Below are 23012 nucleotides of genomic sequence, written 5' to 3'. Positions count from 1 at the left end.
AGTTAAAGCTTTCGTGACTGCAGGGATTCATCTTCTTTGTTCTTTCGGTAAAGTCACGTAGAAGGGAAGTAATAAAATAATAAAAATAAAATATAATAAAATAATTCTCAAAATAATTATAATTCTGAGAATTATTTTATTCCTTCCCTTCTACGTGACTTTACCGAAAGAACCAAGAAGACGCGGTGAATAGATTACACAGTGGATTGGAGGGACCGCGGTGAAAGAATTACACAGTGGATTGGAGGGACCGCGGTGAATAGATTTCACAGTGGAATGAAGGGACCGCGGTGAATGAATTAAACAGTGGATTGGAGGGACCGCGGTGAATAGATTACACAGTGGAATGAAGGGACCGCGGTGAATGAATTAAACAGTGGATTGGAGGGACCGCGGTGAATAGATTTCACAGTGGAATGAAGGGACCGCGGTGAATGAATTAAACAGTGGATTGGAGGGACCGCGGTGAATAGATTTCACAGTGGAATGAAGGGACCGCGGTGAATGAATTAAACAGTGGATTGGAAGGACCGCGGTGAATAGATTACACAGTGGAATGAAGGGACCGCGGTGAATGAATTACACAGTGGATTGGAGGGACCGCGGTGAATAGATTACACAGTGGAATGAAGGGACCGCGGTGAATGAATTAAACAGTGGATTGGAGGGACCGCGGTGAATGAATTACACAGTGGATTGAAGGGACCGCGGTGAATGAATTGCACAATGGATTGAAGGGACCGCGGTGAATGAATTACACAGTGGATTGGAGGGACCGCGGTGAATAGATTACACAGTGGAATGAAGGGACCGCGGTGAATGAATTAAACAGTGGATTGGAGGGACCGCGGTGAATAGATTACACAGTGGAATGAAGGGACCGCGGTGAATGAATTACACAGTGGATTGGAGGGACCGCGGTGAATAGATTACACAGTGGAATGAAGGGACCGCGGTGAATGAATTACACAGTGGATTGGAGGGACCGCGGTGAATAGATTACACAGTGGAATGAAGGGACCGCGGTGAATGAATTGCACAATGGATTGAAGGGACCGCGGTGAATGAATTACACCGTGGATTGGAGGGACCGCGGTGAATGAATTGCACAATGGATTGAAGGGACCGCGGTGAATGAATTGCACAATGGATTGAAGGGACCGCGGTGAATGAATTACACAGTGGATTGGAGGGACCGCGGTGAATAGATTACACAGTGGAATGAAGGGACCGCGGTGAATGAATTGCACAATGGATTGAAGGGACCGCGGTGAATGAATTACACAGTGGATTGGAGGGACCGCGGTGAATAGATTACACAGTGGATTGAAGGGACCGCGGTGAATGAATTGCACAATGGATTGAAGGGACCGCGGTGAATGAATTACACAGTGGATTGGAGGGACCGCGGTGAATGAATTACACAGTGGAATGAAGGGACCGCGGTGAATGAATTAAACAGTGGATTGGAGGGACCGCGGTGAATGAATTACACCGTGGATTGGAGGGACCGTGGTGAATGAATTACACAATGGATTGAAGGGACCGCGGTGAATGAATTGCACAATGGATTGAAGGGACCGCGGTGAATGAATTGCACAGTGGATTGAAGGGACCGCGGTGAATGAATTGCACAGTGGATTGGAGGGACTGCGGTGAATGAATTGCACAGTGGATTGAAGGGACCGCGGTGAATGAATTACACAGTGGATTGGAGGGACCGCGGTGAATGAATTGCACAGTGGATTGAAGGGACCGCGGTGAATGAATTGCACAGTGGATTGAAGGGACCGCGGTGAATGAATTACACAGTGGATTGAAGGGACCGCGGTGAATGAATTACACAGTGGATTGAAGGGACCGCGGTGAATGAATTGCACAGTGGATTGAAGGGACCGCGGTGAATGAATTGCACAGTGGATTGGAGGGACTGCGGTGAATGAATTGCACAGTGGATTGAAGGGACCGCGGTGAATGAATTACACAGTGGATTGAAGGGACCGCGGTGAATGAATTGCACAGTGGATTGAAGGGACCGCGGTGAATGAATTGCACAGTGGATTGGAGGGACTGCGGTGAATGAATTACACAGTGGATTGGAGGGACTGCGGTGAATTAATTACACAGTGGATTGGAGGGACTGCGGTGAATGAATTACACAGTGGATTGGAGGGACTGCGGTGAATGAATTGCACAATGGATTGAAGGGACCGCGGTGAATGAATTACACAGTGGATTGGAGGGACCGCGGTGAATGAATTGCACAGTGGATTGAAGGGACCGCGGTGAATGAATTGCACAGTGGATTGGAGGGACCGCGGTGAATGAATTGCACAGTGGATTGAAGGGACCGCGGTGAATGAATTACACAGTGGATTGAAGGGACCGCGGTGAATGAATTGCACAGTGGATTGAAGGGACCGCGGTGAATGAATTGCACAGTGGATTGAAGGGACCGCCGTGAATGAATTACACAGTAGATTGAAGGGACCGCGGTGAATGAATTACACAGTGGATTGAAGGGACTGCGGTGAATGAATTGCACAGTGGGTTGGAGGGACCGCGGTGAATGAATTACACAGTGGATTGGAGGGACTGCGGTGAATGAATTACACAGTGGATTGGAGGGACTGCGGTGAATGAATTACACAGTGGATTGAAGGGACTGCGGTGAATGAATTACACAGTGGATTGGAGGGACCGCGGTGAATGAATTGCACAGTGGTTTGAAGGGACCGCGGTGAATGAATTACACAGTGGATTGGAGGGACCGCGGTGAATGAATTGCACAGTGGATTGGAGGGACCGCGGTGAATGAATTGCACAGTGGATTGAAGGGACCGCGGTGAATTAATTACACAGTGGATTGAAGGGATCGCGGTGAATAGATTACACAGTGGATTGAAGGGACCGCGGTGAATGAATTGCACAGTGGATTGAAGGGACCGCGGTGAATGAATTACACAGTGGATTGGAGGGACCGCGGTGAATTAATTACACAGTGGATTGAAGGGACCGCGGTGAATGAATTACACAGTGGATTGAAGGGACCGCGGTGAATGAATTACACAGTGGATTGAAGGGACCGCGGTGAATGAATTGCACAGTGGATTGAAGGGTCCGCGGTGAATGAATTGCACAGTGGATTGAAGGGACCGCGGTGAATGAATTACACAGTGGATTGGAGGGACCGCGATGAACACACTACCTTTCCATCGAGTCCGATGCAAAGGTCCGTGGTGAATACATCATTATTCCCAAGTCAAGGGACCGCGATGAATGCGCCGTGTTAACTACCTCGCCTGGTATACAGGAGGTCGTGGGGTCGATCCCGACCCTGGCACCTGCTGCTGTATATTTGGAATTTGCATTTCTCTCTCTCTCTCTTCCTGTGGTCACGTGGATTTTTCTCCACGCCCTGTTCATTAAAATAGCCTTACCTACGGTAATCCCTATTGAATAAACACAATAGACAGGAAGGACAAGCTCAAAGGGCTCGCGTAATGCACATGCATCATGTACATTGCCTCAATAATCACCACATCTACGTCTCTATATAAGGAACGAAACAGGTGGACTTCTCCACAAATCTGGCTGTCGCCTGATGAAGCTGGTTGTAATTACTGGCGAAACGTCGTAGCTCAGATTGTAAATGTTGTGGCTTGGCTCTCCAACACACAACCGGTGCGCTGTACTAGTACACTACACTATACACTACTATACACTACACTATACACTACACTATACACTACTATACACTACACTATACACTACACTATACACTACTATACACTACACTATACACTACTATACCCCTACACTACTATAGACTACACTATACACTACACTATACACTACTATAGACTACACTATACACTACTATACACTACACTATACACTACACTATACACTACACTATACACTACACTACTATACACTACACTATACACTACACTATACACTACACTACTATACACTACACTATACACTACACTACTATACACTACACTATACACTACACTACTATACACTACACTATACACTACACTATACACTACTATACACTACACAATACACTACTATACACTACACTATACACTACTATACACTACTATACACTACACTATACACTACTATACACTACACTATACACTACTATACACTACTATACACTACACTATACACTACTATACACTACACTATACACTACTATACACTACACTATACACTACTATACACTACACTATACACTACACTGTACACTACTATACAATACTATACACTACACTATACACTACTATACACTACACTATACACTACTATACACTACACTATACACTACTATACACTACACTATACACTACACTGTACACTACTATACAATACTATACACTACACTATACACTACTATACACTACACTATACACTACACTGTACACTACTATACAATACTATACACTACACTATACACTACTATACACTACACTACTATACACTACACTATACACTACACTATACACTACTATACACTACACTATACACTACTATACACTACACTATACACTACTATACACTACACTATACACTACACTATACACTACTATACACTACACTATACACTAGTGCTGTACTAGTATACTACACTATACACTACTATACCACTACACTACTATACACTACACTATACACTACACTGTACACGACTACACACGCACGGAAACCCCTCCCCGTCGAGGTGGTTCAAACCGAGTAAGGTGGTGTCAGTTTTGTTGCCAGATAAAAGGATAAAAAAAAACAATTCTCATATTTTTTCTTCTGGCAAATGAGGTTCCAATTGTGTGGTTGGAGTTGTCAGAGTTTTTGGGGGATGGGGGAGAGGGGTACGATGGGAGGAATTCACGGATTGAAACAGTCCAAGCAACTCGACGTTGAACTTTGTTCGCACCGTACGTAGCCAACCATGCTAATAGGAGGATGGGTGAGTTGTGTGGGCGAGTGACTACGTGAGTCGATGCATGTGTAGAGTCAGCGAGTCGGAGACAATCTTTGTAGGAGGCACCTTCTTTATCGAAAAAATCCTAAGAATATGAATCCTTGCGGTCACGAAAGCTTCAAATCTAGAATTTAACAGGTCCCTGCGGGGTGGGCTGGTAGGAACGAACACATGAATGGCTATAATAAAATGAAATGGCGGGGGGGTACGATACGAAGGGAGAGTTTGAGGCCTAGTTCTAGGCTTTAGGCCTAGCTGTAGGCTCTAGGCCGCTGTGAGTTAATTTTGAATTTAAATGTTTTAATTAAAAACTATCTCGGGGAATTATAAGGGAATGTTACACTTATTTAGCCAGGAAAGCCTCACTGAATCTAAAGGTTTTTATAGGGTCCTGCCAAGTGTTTGCAGTAGGGGGGCAATGTTGCTCCACCTAATCGGACAATACGAAGGGAGAGTTTGAGGCCTAGTTCTAGGCTTTAGGCCTAGCTGTAGGCTTTAGGCCGCTCGTGAGTTAATTTTGAATTTAAATGTTTTAATTAAAAACTATCTCGGGGAATTATAAGGGAATGTTACACTTATTTAGCCAGGAAAGCTTCACTGAGTCTAAAGGTTTTTATAGGGTCCTGCCAAGTCTTCTTGGTTCTTTCGGTAAAGTCACGTAGAAGGGAAGTAAACAAAATAATAAAAATAAAACATAATAAAACAATTCTCACGACGTTTCGGCCACAACGCAAGCAGCCATCCTCAGGCGAAGAAATGAGGATGGCTGCTTGCGTTGTGGCCGAAACGTCGTGAGAATTGTTTTATTATGTTTTTATTTTTATTATTTTGTTACTTCCCTTCTACGTGACTTTACCGAAAGAACCAAGAAGATGAATCCCTGCAGTCACGAAAGCTTTAAATCGAAAAGTCCTGCCAAGTGTTTGCAGTAGGGGGCAATGTTGCTACACCTAATCGGACAATACGAAGGGGAGAGTTTGAGGCCTAGTTCTAGGCTTTAGGTCTAGCTGTAGGCTCTAGGTCGCTGTGAGTTAATTTTGAATTTAAATGTTTTAATTAAAAAACTATCTCGGGGAATTATAAGGGAATGTTACACTTGTTTAGCCAGGAAAGCCTCACTGAGTCTAAAGGTTTTTATAGGGTCCTGCCAAGTGTTTGCAGTAGAGGGGCAATGTTGCTACACCTAATCGGACGGACGGACGATATAATCTATTGTAGGCTGGTTCACTTCGTTTCCTACCAGTATCAACACCGTCCACACACTCCCCACGGTAGCTCAGCCTCGGCTGTACACAACACGAGCCGTCTAACGTTGACGGCGCTGACTCAAATAGCCAGCAACTCTCTTGCACGACGACGACGAGACCGAGTTCTCTCCCAGGTTCGGGCTGTTGTTGTTGAATCTCTGTGCGCCACCTCTTCCGCGGCTTTGCCGTCTTCGCGTTCTCCCTCCGGATGGACGTTGACGCAGAGCGGTGGCCGCGTTACGTGGAGCAGCGGGTGGATGGTGGTGGTGGTGGGTGGTGGTTGGTGGTGGGTGGTTGGTTGGGTGGGTGGTTGGTTGGCGGTGGTGGTTGGTGGGAGGGGGTCGTGTGTGGTGGGTCGTGGGTGGTGGTTGGTGGTGTTTGGTTGGTGGTGGGTGGTGGTGGGTTGTGGTGATTGGCTGTGGTTGGTGGTTGGTTGGTGGTGGTTGGTGGTTGATGGTGGTTGGTGGTGGGTGGTGGTGGTGGTTGGTTGATGTTCGTTGGTGGTAGTTGGTGAGAGAGGGTGGTGGTGGGTGGGTTGGTGGTTGGTGGGTAGTTGGTGGTAGTTGGTGGGTGGTGGTGGTTGTTGTAGCGATCAGCGCTACGCTGCGCTACGACCCCGGCGACCCGAGTTCGATTCACGCTCACGGCCACGAACACCAGTAGCGAATATCCGAACCGGTCCTGGGTCTCCCCTAGGTCGACTCAACCTCAATTGAGTACCACGAGGGGAGACAAAGGCGGCCGGGCGTGGTGCTGTCCACCCACCTCCCTCCCCTAGCGTGGCCGTGCCGGCCTTCATTGGGGCCGTCCATAAATGACGTCACGCGATTTTGGACGATTTTTGACCCCCCCCTTCTCGTCACACGGCGTCACAAAAGTCAGACCCCCCCCCCTCAAATATGACGTCACAAAGCTCTGCCCCCCCCCCCCCCCAAAATATATAAAACATGCTTCAAATCGCTTTAAATATTGTCATTGTAGTGCGTATTTAATGTGGCGCTGCACTCTGATGTTGTAGGAGAAAAACATGTTATATGTAAAAAAAGTCTATTTAACTAAGCGGAACGTGTTGTCTACATTTATTTAAAGTTGCGCATTTTGATGCGACGTCACATTTCTCAAACCCCACCCCCCACCCCCTCGTGACGTCACGGGGCAGACCCAGGTGCCTTGGGTTGACCGACTGAGATGACTGGCAGATGCCACCACCAGCTGTACCACAGCGGCTGTACCACAGCGGCTGTACCACAGCGGCTGTACCACAGCGGCTGTACCACAGCGGCTGTACCACAGCGGCTGTACCACAGCGGCTGTACCACAGCGGCTGTACCACAGCGGCTGTACCACAGCGGCTGTACCACAGCGGCTGTACCACAGCGGCTGTACCACAGCGGCTGTACCACAGCGGCTGTACCACAGCGGCTGTACCACAGCGGCTGTACCACAGCGGCTGTACCACAGCGGCTGTACCACAGCGGCTGTACCACAGCGGCTGTACCACAGCGGCTGTACCACAGCGGCTGTACCACAGCGGCTGTACCACAGCGGCTGTACCACAGCGGCTGTACCACAGCGGCTGTACCACAGCGGCTGTACCACAGCGGCTGTACCACAGCGGCTGTACCACAGCGCTGTACCACAGCGGCTGTACCACAGCGGCTGTACCACAGCGGCTGTACCACAGCGGCTGTACCACAGCGGCTGTACCACAGCGGCTGTACCACAGCGGCTGTACCACAGCGGCTGTACCACAGCGGCTGTACCACACCAGCTGTACCACACCACCACACACTGCGCCGCTACCGGACGACGACGTCGCACGCACACGCGCACAACACACACACAACACGCACACGCAACACACGCACACAACACACACACAACACACACACGCAACACGCACACACACACAACACGCACACGCAACACACGCACACAACACACACACACGCGCGCCAAGCCAGACGCCCCGTGCGAAGCGGAACTCCACGGAAGTCGTTCCACTTTATTCGATGGGACTTGCGTTGCGCGCTCGCGACGAACGGCGCGGACGCGAGGGGGGGGGAGCGAGGGGGGTGGGGGGAGTGAGGGGTGGGGGAGTGAGGGGTGGGGGGAGTGAGGGGTGGGGGGAGTGAGGGGTGGGGGGAGTGAGGGGTGGGGGGAGTGAGGGGTGGGGGGAGTGAGGGGTGGGGGGGAGTGAGGGGTGGGGGGGAGCTAGGGGGGTGGGGGGCGAGGGGTGGGGTGGGGCGAGGGGGTGGGGGGCGAGGGGTGGGGGGGGCGAGGGGGGGGTGCGAGGGAGGTGGGGGTAGAGTGAGGGGTGGGAGCGAGGGGATTGGGGTGGAGCGAGGGGGTGGGGGGGAGTGAGGGGGGGGAGCGAGGGGGGTGTAGCGAGGGGGGTGGAGCGAGGGGGTGGGGGGGGGGGAGCGAGGGGGGTGGAGCGAGGGGGTGGAGCGAGGGGTGGGGGGGAGCGAGGGGGGTGGAGCGAGGGGGGTGGGGGGGAGCGAGGGGGGGTGGGGGGGGGGGCGAGGGGGGGGGCGAGGTGGATGGGGGTAGAGTGAGGGGTGGGAGCGAGGGGATTGGGGTGGAGCGAGGGGGGTGGGGGGGAGTGAGGGGGGGAGCGAGGGGGGTGTAGCGAGGGAGGTGGGCGAGGGGGTGGGGGGAGCGAGGGGGGTGGAGCGAGGGGGGTGGAGCGAGGGGTGGGGGGGAGCGAGGGGGTGGGGGGGGGGCGAGGGGGGGGGGGCGAGGTGGATGGGGGTAGAGTGAGGGGTGGGAGCGAGGGGATTGGGGTGGAGCGAGGGGGTGGGGGGGAGTGAGGGGGGGGGAGCGAGGGGGGTGTAGCGAGGGGGGTGGAGCGAGGGGGGTGGGGGGAGCGAGGGGGGTTGGAGCGAGGGGGGGTGGAGCGAGGGGGGTGGAGCGAGGGGGGTGGAGCGATGGGGTGGGGGGGAGCGAGGGGGGTTGTAGCGAGGGGGGTGGAGCGAGGGGGTGGGGGGGAGCGAGGGGGGTGTAGCGAGGGGGGTGGAGCGAGGGGGGTGGGGGGGAGCGAGGGGGGTTGTAGCGAGGGGGGTGGAAGCGAGGGGGGTGTAGCGAGGGGGGGTGTAGCGAGGGGGGGTGGAGCGAGGGGGGTGGAGCGAGTCGTGACGCGGTTCCATCACTGCACCTCCGTCGTGCACCTGCACTTGGCAGGGCAGTTTGTCTGCACGAAGGTTCCCCCCGCGCCGTCGTTCCCGCAGCCGTAGGCGCTGAACAGCTGCGGGCAGTTGCTGAACTTGTCCGCGTAGAGGCACGGGTTGGCTGCGAAATTCAAGGGTGTGTCAGTCTGTGTGTGAGTGAGTCTGTGTGTGAGTCTGTGTGTGAGTCTGTGTGTGTGTGAGTCTGTGTGTGAGTGAGTCTGTGCTGTGTGTGTGTGAGTCTGTGTGTGTGTGAGTCTGTGCTGTGTGTGTGTGAGTCTGTGTGTGAGTCTGAGTGTGTGTGAGTCTGTGTGTGAGTCTGTGTGTGTGTGTGAGTCTGTGTGTGTGTGTGAGTCTGTGTGTGAGTCTGTGTGAGTCTGTGTGTGAGTCTGTGTGTGTGTGAGTCTGTGTGTGTGTGAGTCTGTGTGTGTGTGAGTCTGTGTGTGTGTGTGAGTCTGTGTGTGAGTCTGTGTGTGAGTCTGTGTGTGTGTGAGTCTGTGTGTGAGTCTGTGTGTGTGTGAGTCTGTGTGTGTGTGTGAGTCTGTGTGTGTGAGTCTGTGTGTGAGTGAGTCTGTGTGTGTGAGTCTGTGCTGTGTGTGTTTGTGAGTCTGTGTGTGAGTCTGTGTGTGTGTGTGAGTCTGTGTGTGGGGAGCGGTAGTGTAGCGGTTAGCGCGCTGCGCTATGAACCTGGAGACACGGGTTCGATTCCCGCACACGGCCAACACCAATGACGATTATCTGAACCGGTCCTGGGCCTCCCCTAGGTCGACTCAGCCTGAAATGAGTACCTGGTGCGGTGTGTAAACATCGCCACTGGGGAGACAAAGGCGGTCGGGCGTGGTGCTGGCCACCCACCCCCTCGTGTACCGTTCCGGCCTTCATAGGTGCTTGCTAACAGCACTTGCCCCTACAGTCTGTTAAGGCTATACGGGGGATCTTTGATCTTTGAGTCTGTGTGTGAGTCTGTTTGTTTGTGAATCTGTGTGTGTGTGTGCAGATTTGCTGAGCATTTCTGTGAGGTCCTGGGGGATGGGGCGAATCCCTCAGCCTGGAAAAGATCATGGGACAAAGTGGGGATGACCCTGCTGAGGCTGCGGTGCCTCAAATATTGGAGGAGGAAGTCACCCCCTGTGAGTGGCTGGCTGAGGTTCCATCCGTTGAGGAAGTACTGAAGGCGATCCAGAGTCTGAGGCCAGGAAAGGCACCGGGCAGAGATGATCTCCCAAGCGAAATGCTGAGGGAGGGTGGCGTTTGTGCGCAGACTGCCCTACATGGCATCATAACAACAGTCTGGACCACTGGACGGGTTCCGCAGGATTGGAAGGATGCCCTGGTGGTCCCCCTCTTTAAGAAGGGGGACCGCACAGATTGTAATAACTACAGGGGAATCTCACTCCTCAGTGTGCCGGGACAGGTCCTGGCAAGGATTATTCAACATCGCCTTGCTAGGCACGCTGAGGAGAGGCTTGCGGAGCCCCAATGCGGTGCCAGGAAAGGGCGGTCCTGCACAGATGCCGTATTTCCTATCCGTCTGCTACAGCAGAGGTGTAGGGAATTCCAACAAGACCTACATCTCTGCGTCACTGACCTGGTCAAGGCCTATGATACCATCAGTTAGCCTGGGCTCTGGGTTCTTTTTCGTGCTTTGGGAGTCCCTGACCCTCTGCTCACGCTCATTAAGGACCTTCATGATGGTGAGCAGGCCCGGGTAAAACTACGTGGCCGGGAGTCAGAGCCATGCCCTGTACACCTTGGGGTGCAACAGGGATGTCCTCTGGCTCCCACATTATTTAACATCTATTTCGACCACGTAGTTCGTGAGGCCTTCAGTAGCTGTACCGGAGGAATTTCCATCTGGTACAGATACAACGGGAGGCTGATCGATGCCCGGGTGCGGTCACGGGATGGCTCCCTATTGGTCAACCACGTTATGTATTCTGACGACCTGGTAATTGCGGCTCACTCACAGGAGGAGTTGGAGTTGCTGCTGCTGAAACTGGAGCGTGCCACCAAGAGGTGGGGCCTTACCATCAGCCCCACAAAAACGAAACACCTGCCTGGGTATTTTGTACCATCGGGCACTCCACCCCCACAACTCCCAAACGGTGATGGGGCAGTTGTGGAGAGAGTGGAGAGTTTCCCATACCTGGGCAGTGTGCGACCCGCTCCGGTTTAACAGCAGAGGTCTCACTCCGAATCAGTCGAGCGGCATTATCTTTTGGTCGGCTGCGTAACGCTGTGTGGAAGCTACTTAGTCTGTCGCTCCGCACGAAGCTTCGGGTCTTCTCGGCCACGGTCATTCCCTCCCTTCTCTACGCTTGCGAAACGTGGACCCCCTAATGGAACATCTTCGCCGGTTAGAAACATTTAGGCTGGCATGCCTACGATCAATCGTGGGTTTAACCAGGCTGGATTGTGTGAGGAGCTCACAAATCGTCGAAATCTGGACAAAGTCCCATCGGGGAGTACCTCCGGCGGGCCAAGGCTGCGTTGGCTGGGTCATGTAGCCCGCATGCCCAGCCACCGCTTGCCCAAACAGCTTTTGTCCGGCCGGATCGAAGGGGCTAAACGGGCGCGGCACGGGCTAGAGAAGTGATGGAGTGATGTGGTACAGGAGGATGTGGAGCTGAGTGGACTTGCCGTTGATTAGTACCAGCGGTGTCAAGATCGGCCTCTGTGGGTGTGTGTGTGTGCGCGTGGGTGCGTGCGTGTGCGTGTGTGGGTGTGTGGGTGCGTGCGTGTGCGTGTAGGTTCATGAGTGCGTGCGTGGGTGCGTGAGTGTGTCCGTAAGTGGGTGGGTGTGTGTGGGTGTGGGTGCGTGCGTGTGCGTGTGTGGGTGTGTGGGTGCGTGCGTGTGCGTGTAGGTTCATGAGTGCGTGCGTGGGTGCGTGAGTGTGTCGTAAGTGGGTGGGTGTGTGTGGGTGTGGGTGCGTGGGTGTGCGTGTGTGGGTGTGTGGGTGCATGCGTGTGCGTGTAGGTTCATGAGTGCGTGCGTGGGTGCGTGAGTGTGTGCGTAAGTGGGTGGGTGTGTGTGGGTGTGCGTGGGTGCGTGGGTGTGCACGTGGGTGCGTGGGTGTGCGTGTGAGTGCGTGCGTGTGTGTGCGTGTAGGTTCGTGAGTGCGTGAGTGTGTGCGTGGGTGTGTGCGTGTGGGTGTGTGGGTGCGTGCGTGTGCGTGTAGGTTCGTGAGTGCGTGGGGTGTGTGCGTGGGTGCGTGAGTGTGTGCGTGGGTGCGTGAGTGTGTGCGTGGGTGTGTGCGTGGGTGGATGCGTGAGTGTGTGCGTGGGTGCGTGCGTGGGTGTGTGGGTGCGTGGGTGTGTGCGTGGGTGTGTGCGTGGGTGCGTGAGTGTGTGCGTGGGTGCGTGGGTGTGTGGGTGCGTGAGTGTGTGTGTGTGTGCGTGGGTGGGTGTGTGCGTGGGTGCGTGGGTGTGTGGGTGTGTGCGTGGGTGCGTGGGTGTGTGGGTGCGTGAGTGTGTGCGTGGGTGCGTGAGTATGTGCCGTGGGTGTGCGTGTAACTCACTGCACAGGCTGTTGTCGCAGCTATGGGGGCAGGCCTGGCACGGAGTCCCCAGGTCGTAGGGTTTGTTGATCCTGGTGACCAGGTTCCCTCTGCACGCAGTGGGGAGGATGGTGGGGGGTGGGTGGGGGGGGGGTGTTGGGGGGTGGGTGGGGGGGTGTTGGGGAGTGGGGGGGGGGGTGTTGGGGAGTGGGTGGGGGCGGTGTTGGGGGGTGGGTGGGGGGTGTTGGGGAGTGGGTGTGGGGGGGTGTTGGGGAGTGGGTGGAGGGTGTTGGGGAGTGGGTGGGGGGGGTGTTGGGGGGTGGGTGGGGGGTGTTGGGGGGTGGGTGGGGGGGGTGTTGGGGAGTGGGTGGGGGGGGTGTTGGGGAGTGGGTGGGGGGGGGTGTTGGGGGGTGGGTGGGGGGGGTGTTGGGGGGTGTTGGGGAGGTGTTGTGGGGAGTGGGTGGTGTGGGTCCACTAACTCACGCGGGGCAGTAGTGGCACACGTAGAGGTACTTGAGGGCACCGGGGTGGTTGGGGCAGTAGTTGACGGCGCAGCCCACCTGGTGGGACTTGTACCACACCACCTGGGGGGCGGGGGGGGCGGAGGGGGGCACGCGGACACCGAGGGGGGGGGGGAGGTGCGAGTTGAGCGATCGCACGGGGCGGCTGACTGCTACAGGGTGCAGCTTGCAGCCCCCAGCTTCACGACCCTCACCCTGGTGGTGGTGGTGGTGAGCGTGGTGAGCGTGGTGGTGGTGGTGAGCGTGGTGGTGGTGAGCGTGGTGGTGGTGGTGGTGAGCGTGGTGGTGGTGGTGGTGAGCGTGGTGGTGGTGGTGGTGAGCGTGGTGGTGAGCGTGGTGGTGGTGAGCGTGGTGGTGGTGGTGAGCGTGGTGGTGGTGAGCGTGGTGGTGGTGGTGAGCGTGGTGGTGGTGGTGGTGAGCGTGGTGGTGGTGGTGGTGAGCGTGGTGAGCGTGGTGGTGGTGGTGAGCGTGGTGGTGGTGAGCGTGGTGGTGGTGGTGGTGAGCGTGGTGGTGGTGGTGGTGAGCGTGGTGGTGGTGGTGGTGAGCGTGGTGGTGAGCGTGGTGGTGGTGAGCGTGGTGGTGGTGGTGAGCGTGGTGGTGGTGAGCGTGGTGGTGGTGGTGAGCGTGGTGGTGGTGGTGGTGAGCGTGGTGGTGGTGGTGGTGAGCGTGGTGGTGGTGAGCGTGGTGCTGTTGGTGGTGAGCGTGGTGGTGGTGGTGAGCGTGATGGTGGTGGTGGTGGTGAGCGTGATGGTGGTGGTGGTGGTGAGCGTGATGGTGGTGGTGGTGGTGAGCGTGGTGGTGGTGGTGGTGGTGAGCGTGGTGGTGGTGGTGGTGGTGAGCGTGATGGTGGTGGTGGTGGTGAGCGTGGTGGTGGTGGTGGTGGTGGTGAGCGTGGTGGTGGTGGTGGTGGTGAGCGTGATGGTGGTGGTGGTGGTGAGCGTGGTGGTGAGCGTGGTGGTGGTGGTGGTGAGCGTGATGGTGGTGGTGGTGGTGAGCGTGGTGGTGGTGGTGGTGGTGAGCGTGATGGTGGTGGTGGTGGTGAGCGTGGTGGTGGTGAGCGTGGTGGTGGTGGTGGTGAGCGTGATGGTGGTGGTGGTGGTGGTGAGCGTGGTGGTGGTGGTGGTGGTGAGCGTGGTGGTGGTGGTGGTGGTGAGCGTGATGGTGGTGGTGGTGGTGAGCGTGGTGGTGAGCGTGGTGGTGGTGGTGGTGAGCGTGATGGTGGTGGTGGTGGTGAGCGTGGTGGTGGTGGTGGTGGTGAGCGTGATGGTGGTGGTGGTGGTGAGCGTGATGGTGGTGGTGGTGGTGAGCGTGGTGGTGGTGGTGGTGGTGAGCGTGATGGTGGTGGTGGTGGTGAGCGTGGTGGTGAGCGTGGTGGTGGTGGTGGTGAGCGTGATGGTGGTGGTGGTGGTGAGCGTGATGGTGGTGGTGGTGGTGAGCGTGGTGGTGGTGGTGGTGGTGAGCGTGATGGTGGTGGTGGTGGTGAGCGTGATGGTGGTGGTGGTGGTGAGCGTGGTGGTGAGCGTGGTGGTGGTGGTGGTGGTGAGCGTGGTGGTGAGCGTGGTGGTGGTGGTGGTGGTGAGCGTGGTGGTGGTGTTGGTGGTGAGCGTGGTGGTGGTGAGCGTGGTGGTGGTGGTGGTGGTGAGTGTGTTGGTGGTGGTGGTGAGCGTGGTGGTGGTGTTGGTGGTGAGCGTGGTGGTGGTGGTGGTGGTGAGCGTGGTGGTGGTGGTGAGCGTGGTGGTGTTGGTGGTGAGCGTGGTGGTGGTGGTGGTGAGCGTGGTGGTGGTGGTGGTGGTGGTGAGCGTGTTGGTGGTGGTGGTGAGCGTGGTGGTGGTGTTGGTGGTGAGCGTGGTGGTGGTGGTGGTGAGCGTGGTGGTGGTGGTGAGCGTGGTGGTGGTGGTGGTGGTGAGCGTGGTGGTGGTGAGCGTGGTGGTGGTGGTGGTGAGCGTGGTGGTGGTGGTGTTGGTGGTGAGCGTGGTGGTGGTGGTGGTGAGCGTGGTGGTGGTGGTGGTGGTGGTGAGCGTGGTGGTGGTGGTGGTGAGCGTGGTGGTGGTGAGCGTGGTGGTGGTGGTGAGCGTGGTGGTGGTGAGCGTGGTGGTGAGCGTGGTGGTGGTGGTGAGCGTGGTGGTGGTGTTGGTGGTGAGCGTGGTGGTGGTGAGCGTGGTGGTGGTGGTGGTGAGCGTGGTGGTGAGCGTGTTGGTGGTGGTGGTGAGCGTGGTGGTGAGCGTGGTGGTGGTGGTGGTGGTGAGCGTGTTGGTGGTGGTGGTGTTGGTGGTGAGCGTGGTGGTGGTGGTGGTGAGCGTGGTGGTGGTGTTGGTGGTGAGCGTGGTGGTGGTGGTGGTGGTGAGCGTGGTGGTGAGCGTGGTGGTGGTGGTGGTGGTGAGCGTGGTGGTGGTGGTGGTGGTGGTGAGCGTGGTGGTGGTGAGCGTGGTGGTGGTGGTGGTGAGCGTGGTGGTGGTGAGCGTGGTGGTGAGCGTGGTGGTGGTGGTGGTGAGCGTGGTGGTGGTGTTGGTGGTGAGCGTGGTGGTGGTGAGCGTGGTGGTGGTGGTGAGCGTGGTGGTGAGCGTGTTGGTGGTGGTGGTGAGCGTGGTGGTGAGCGTGGTGGTGGTGGTGGTGAGCGTGTTGGTGGTGGTGGTGGTGTTGGTGGTGAGCGTGGTGGTGAGCGTGTTGGTGGTGGTGGTGAGCGTGGTGGTGAGCGTGGTGGTGGTGGTGGTGAGCGTGTTGGTGGTGGTGGTGTTGGTGGTGAGCGTGGTGGTGGTGGTGGTGAGCGTGGTGGTGGTGTTGGTGGTGAGCGTGGTGGTGGTGGTGGTGGTGAGCGTGGTGGTGGTGTTGGTGGTGAGCGTGGTGGTGGTGGTGGTGGTGAGCGTGGTGGTGGTGTTGGTGGTGAGCGTGGTGGTGGTGGTGAGCGTGGTGGTGGTGTTGGTGGTGAGCGTGGCCCCTCACCTGAGTGTAGTGTCCCACTGCCCCGGGCCCCACAGCCCCCGTGCCGTACTGGAAGCCGGGGGTGGTCACCTCGTCGTACCAGCTGTGCACCACCTCGTCCCACGACCGTGGGTTGCTGGACATGAAGAGGTTCTCTCCGCAGCCCCACTCTGAGGAGGAGGAGGAGGAGCCGGGTGCGTGCAGTGTAAGATCATTCGCGTCGCAGGAATGCGTGCACGTTGAACTTCTAATGCACCACCATTGGAACCTCATTTGCCAGTAAAAAAAATGATAATTGTTTTTTTACCCTTTTATCTGGCAACAAAACTGACACCTTATTACGAGGAGTCATGTTTGCATAGACCACAATACCTGCAGTCATAATGCAAACAAAAAACATAACTCTGATAATGTATGCAGTAAAAAAAAAGATAATTGTTTTTTTACCCTTCTATCTGGCAACAAAACTGACACCTTTTTTACGAGGAGTCATGTTTGCATAGACCACAATACCTGCAGTCATAATGCAAACAAAAAACATAACTCTGATAATGTATGCAGTAAAAAAATAAGATAATCGGTTTTTTACCCTTTTATCTGGCAACAAAACTGACACCTTTTTTACGAGGAGTCATGTTTGCATAGACCACAATACCTGCAGTCATAATGCAAACAAAAAACATAACTCTGATAATGTATGCACTGTCCTTGAAGTTGATTGGTCCACAACCGAGATAGCTTTCCTTAGAGCCTAGTCTCACATGGTGTTGGACCAGATGACGCCAAAAGGCGCACAACTCAAAGACAATGCACCATCAGAGTTTGCATCGTACGTAGCCCACCGTGCTAATCGGAGGTGCGGGTGAGTGTGTGGGTGAGTGACTGCGTGAGTCTACCATCAGCCCCACCAAAACTAGTGAGGCCTTCAGTAGCTGTACCGGAGGAATTTCCATCTGGTGCAGATACAATGGGAGGCTGATCGATGCCCGGGTGCGGTCAAGGGATGGCTCCCTATTGGTCAACCACGTTATGTATGCTGACGACCTGGTAATTGCGGCTCACTCACAGGAGGAGTTGGAGTTGCTGCTGCTGAAACTGGAGTGTGACACTAGGAGGTGCGGCCTTACCATCAGCCCCACCAAAACGAAGCACCTGCCTGGGTATTTTGTACCATCGGACACTCCACCCCCACAACTCCCAACTGGTGATGGGGCAGTTGTGGAGAGAGTGGAGAGTTTCCCATACCTGGGCAGTGTGCTCATGACCGGCTCCGGTTTGACACCAGAGGTTTCACTCCGAATCAGTCGAGCGGCAATATCTTTTCTATCGGTTGCTTAACACTGTGCAGTCACTATGGGAACCTCATTTGCCAGTAAAAATATGATAATTGGTTTTTTACCCTTCTATCTGGCTACAAAACTGTGAGACTAGGCTCTAAGGAAAGCTGTCTCGGGTGTGGACCAATTAACTTCAAGGACAGTGCATACATTATCAGAGTTATGTTTTTTGTTTGCATTATCACTGCAGGTATTGCGGTCTATTCAAACATGACTCCTCGTAAAAAGGTGTCAGTTTTGTTGTCAGATAAAAGGGTAAAAAAACAATTATAATTTTTTTTTACTGCATACATTATCAGAGTTATGTCTTTTGTTTGTATTATGACTGCAGGTATTGCGGTCTATGCAAACATGACTCCTTGTAAAAAGGTGTCAGTTTTGTAGCCAGATAGAAGGGTAAAAAAACCATTATCACTGTGCAGTCACGGAAGCTTTTTTGTCACCTGCTTGCGGCGTCTTCCAGGTGCGTGTGCTGCTGGGGCTGTGCGTGAAGCTGCAGGCAGCGGCCCACAGGCGGCTGGTCCCCGCCGCCTGTTCGTTGTACGCCTGTAGCAGACAAGTCCCGGCACACTCAGCCAGGCTGTGCCACAACCACCACCACCATCATACCACTCACCCACCCACCCACCCACTCACACCTCCATCCCACCCACACACTCACCCCTCGATCCCACCCACACACTCACCCCTCGATCCCACCCACACACTCACCCCTCGATCCCACCCACACACTCACACCTCGATCCCACCCACACACTCACCCCTCCACCCACTCACCCCTCCATCCCAACCACTCACCCTTCCACGCACCCCTCCACCCTCCACCCCACCCACTCAGCCGTCCACCTCACCCACCCACCCACTCACCACTCCATCCCACCCACTCACCCACCTACTCACCCACCCACCCTCCACCCCACCCACTCAGGCCTCCACTCACTCACCACTCCACCTCACCCACCCACTCACCCATCCATCCCACCCACTCACCCACCCACCCACCCACTCACCCCTCCACTCACCCCTCCACCCTCCACCCCACCCACACACCCCTCCACCCCACCCACCCACTCACCCCTCCATCCCACCAACTCACCCCTCCATGCCACCCACTCACCCCTCCACCCCCTCACTTCACCCACTCACCCCTCCATCCCACCCACCCCACTGACGCCCCCACCTCCACCCCCTCTCTAGCAAATCCGCAAATTCACCGGCGTGGTGAGGTATGGTCGCGTAAGACCTCACGACACGCACACAAGTGGGAAGTGAAATCCGTCTTGTTTTTTACAAAATCGGTCGCCGCTTGAAGGCGAAGCCTCTGCTCACCGCTGCGGAGAAGCAAACACAACCAAAGTGGAAAGCGCAATTTGCTCGCAACCGGTTGCAGAGACACGTTCGCGTATGCAACCGAGTCGCATGCAACTGATTGCTCAAGTGGGGGACCCCAGCATTAATATGTCCCGCGGCTCTGCTGGGCTGTCTGTTGTGTTTGTGTCTAAATCGTTGTATCTAATTCGTCGTGTCTCAATCATTTTTCCAAATTATTGTGCCTAAATCTTCGTGTCTAAATAATTGTGTCTAAATAATATTGTCTAAAGGATCGTATCTAAATCATCGTACCTGACTAATTGTTTCTAAATCATTGTGTCTGAATCATTCCGTCTAAATCGTCGTGTTTAAATCATCGTGACTAAATCATTGTCTAAATCTTTGCGTCTAAATCATTGTACGTAGCCGACCCTGCTAATCGGAGGATGGGTGGAGTGTGTGGCAGAGGTCGCAAACGGGTTTTGATTCCTTACCCGTACCCGGCCGCACCAGGGTCGTAAACTGCTACCCGTACCCGGCCGGGTACAGGTACCCGTATCCTACCCGTACCCGTACCCTACCAGAAATGAGTGACAAACGGCTACTCACCAGTGACTAACGGCCTACCCGTGCCCGTACCCAGCCGCACCAAGGTCGCAAACGGCTACCCGGGTAGGGTACGGGTATCGGGTACCCGGTTGCGACATCTGGTGTGTGGGGGCCACATAGTGGAGGGGGGGGGGGGGCGATGGGCGCTGACTGCCACGTGTCCTCACCATCTTGAGCATGTTGCTGGCGGTCGGCACCACGCCGCGCCGCAGCTCATTGTGAAGGTCCACGATGACCTTCCTGTTCGCCGGCAGCGTCGTGTCCAGGAGCTTCCAGTCGTTGACGGATGTCGGCACCACGACGCTCGCCATGAACACCAACGCCGCCACCGCCGAGGTCACGAGGTTAGTGCTGGGGCGGTGGGGTGCGGTGCACGCACGCGCATAGACATCGTCACCACCACCTTCATCACCACCACCGTCATCGTCACCGTCATCGTCACCACCGTCACCATTATCATCATCGCCACCATCACCACCACCGTCATCGTCACCACCTTCACCATTATCATCATCACCACCATCACCACGACCATCATCATCGTCGTCACCATCATCATCACCGTCACCACCTTCACCGTTATCATCATCATCACCACGACCATCATCATCATCGTCACCATCATCATCACCCTCACCACCTCCACCATTATCATCATCACCACCATCACCACGACCATCATCATCGTCGTCACCATCACCGTCACCACCTTCACCATTATCATCATCACCACCATCACCACGACCATCATCATCATCGTCACCATCATCGTCACCACCTTCACCATTATCATCATCACCACCATCACCACGACCATCATCATCATCGTCACCATCACCGTCACCACCTTCACCATTATCATCATCACCACCATCACCACGACCATCATCATCGTCGTCACCATCATCATCACCGTCACCACCTTCACCGTTATCATCATCACCATCATCACCACCACCGTCATCGTCACCACCTTCATCACCACCTTCATCACCACCACCGTCACCGTCACCACCTTCACCATTATCATCATCACCACCATCACCACGACCATCATCATCGTCGTCACCATCATCATCACCCTCACCACCATTATCATCATCACCACCATCACCACGACCATCATCATCGTCGTCACCATCATCATCACCCTCACCACCTTCACCATTATCATCATCACCACCATCACCACGACCATCACCACCTTCATCACCACCACCGTCATCGTCACCACCTTCACCATTATCATGATCACCACCATCACCACGACCATCATCATCGTCGTCACCATCATCATCACCGTCACCACCTTCACCTTTATCATCATCACCACCATCACCACCACCGTCACCGTCACCACCTTCACCATTATCATCATCACCACCATCACCACGACCATCACCACGACCATCATCATCGTCGTCACCATCATCATCACCCTCACCACCTTCACCATTATCATCATCACCACCATCACCACGACCATCATCATCGTCGTCACTATCATCATCACCCTCACCACCTTCACTATTATCATCGCCATCATCATCACCTTCATCACCACCATCACCACCACCGTCATCGTCACCACCTTCACCATTATCATCATCATCACCACGACCATCATCATCATCGTCACCATCATCATCACCCTCACCACCTTCACCATTATCATCATCACCACCATCACCACGACCATCATCATCGTCGTCACCATCACCGTCATCGTCACCACCTTCATCACCACCTTCATCACCACCACCGTCATCGTCACCACCTTCACCATTATCATCATCACCACCATCACCACCGTCACCACCTTCACCATTATCATCATCACCACCATCACCACCACCGTCATCGTCACCACCTTCACCATTATCATCATCACCACCATCACCACGACCATCATCATCGTCGTCACCATCATCATCACCGTCACCACCTTCACCATTATCATCATCACCACCATCACCACGACCATCATCATCACCACCATCACCACCACCGTCATCGTCACCACCTTCACCATTATCATCATCGCCACCATCACCACGACCATCATCATCATCGTCACCATCACCATCACCCTCACTACCACCATTATCATCATCACCATCATCACCACCTGCACCACCACCATCGTGATCACCACCATCATCAGCCACGATCAATACGTTGCTGGATAAAGGCTTGCTCAGGCCAGTGCTTCGTTCGGTGAACAGCTCGTGAAAGCAAATGTAACAGAGCTAACTGTGATATCCTTGGCGGCAACCAGCGCACTGCGAGTAATGACGGTCAGACCACGACCTCTGACTCACACGGCTGGAGTTGAACCAAAAACTGACAGGTGTAAAGGAGAGCCAACACAAGGTTGCAGGGGGTTCGCATTTTATTCCTTTCCTCCCATCCACCTGTCCCCAGCCGTCCCAATCTCGTTCCTGTCAACCAATCCCTCTCCCCGCCCGTTATCTCCCTTATATCTCCTCTTCTCCCCCTTCTCCTGTCAACCTCCCACTCCCCCTCCTATTGGTGGGAATCCTTCCCATGACACCCCTACACAGGCAATTGTAACCGGTCTGAGACCATGAATTTCTCGAGACTTAATACCCCGGTTCGAGGCCGGGGACTGAGACCCGGATTGGCCCGGCCTCCTCCGCCGTCAAACATTTAAACTTTCAGGTAGTACAGGGTGTTCTTGGTTTTTTCGGTAAAGTCACGTAGAAGGGAAATAATAAAATAATAGAAATAAAACATAATTAAATATAATTCTCACGACGTTTTCGGCCACAACGCAAGAAGCCGTCCTCAGGTGAAGAACAGGTCTGTCGGAAAGACAGCGTCTCATTCAGACGCTGAACCAAGAATAAGGGAAATAATAAAATATATCTTTATTATTTTGTTGGTTCTTTCGGTAAAGTCACGTAGAAGGGAAATAATAAAATAATGGAAATAAAAGATAATAAAATAATTCTCACGACGTTTCGGCCACAACGCAAGCAGCCGTCCTCAGGTGAAAAACAGGTCTTAGAGTCGCGGCATCTCTTCAGAAAGGTGAGAGACTCGATTAGCTGAGCCTAATCGAGTTTGTTGAAGGATCTTAAAGTTTTGTGGAATCCCACCCCATAGTTGCGGTTAAATTTCGATTTAAAGCGTTCGTGACTGCAGGGATTCATCTTCTTGGTTCTTTCGGTAAAGTCACGTAGAAGGGAAATAATAAAATAATAGAAATAAAACATAATAAAATAATTGTCACGACGTTTCGGCCACAACGCAAGCGGCCGTCCTCAGGTGAAGAACAGGTCTGTCGGTAGCATCGCCATTAGGATACACGCGTACTGACGGATGCACCGTAACGATTACGAAGATCGCGTCATGCCGATACACCGCGATCATCACGATGCTCTCGTT

At 54.5% G+C, this 23012-nt stretch overlaps 1 protein-coding gene across 1 annotated transcript; it reads right to left on the bottom strand.

The window, feature by feature from the left end:
- Positions 1–9388: 9388 nt before the first annotated feature.
- On the bottom strand, positions 9389–22728 carry LOC144735801 (cysteine-rich venom protein latisemin-like). Its single transcript, XM_078618321.1, has 7 exons — positions 22724–22728; positions 19769–19952; positions 18125–18227; positions 16366–16514; positions 13388–13488; positions 12926–13014; positions 9389–9531 (listed from the first exon to the last, which is right to left on the bottom strand). The coding sequence occupies exons 1-7, from the start codon at positions 22726–22728 to the stop codon at positions 9389–9391; spliced, it is 774 nt and encodes a 257-aa protein (XP_078474447.1).
- Positions 22729–23012: the final 284 nt, after the last annotated feature.

This window comes from Lampetra planeri, chromosome 57, assembly GCF_965212315.1.
Source record: "Lampetra planeri chromosome 57, kcLamPlan1.2.h2, whole genome shotgun sequence".
Taxonomy (NCBI): Eukaryota; Metazoa; Chordata; class Hyperoartia; order Petromyzontiformes; family Petromyzontidae; genus Lampetra; species Lampetra planeri.
This window is presented reverse-complemented; position numbering and strand designations above follow the sequence as displayed.

Excerpts from the sequence above, each read along its gene's own strand:
- LOC144735801 (XM_078618321.1), bottom strand. Across the intron at positions 16,515-18,124 it reads CTGGAAGACGCCGCAAGCAG|AGTGGGGCTGCGGAGAGAAC; the intron begins GTGACAAAAAAG and ends CCTCCTCCTCAG. Across the intron at positions 13,015-13,387 it reads GTGTGCCACTACTGCCCCGC|AGGGAACCTGGTCACCAGGA; the intron begins GTGAGTTAGTGG and ends CACTGCGTGCAG.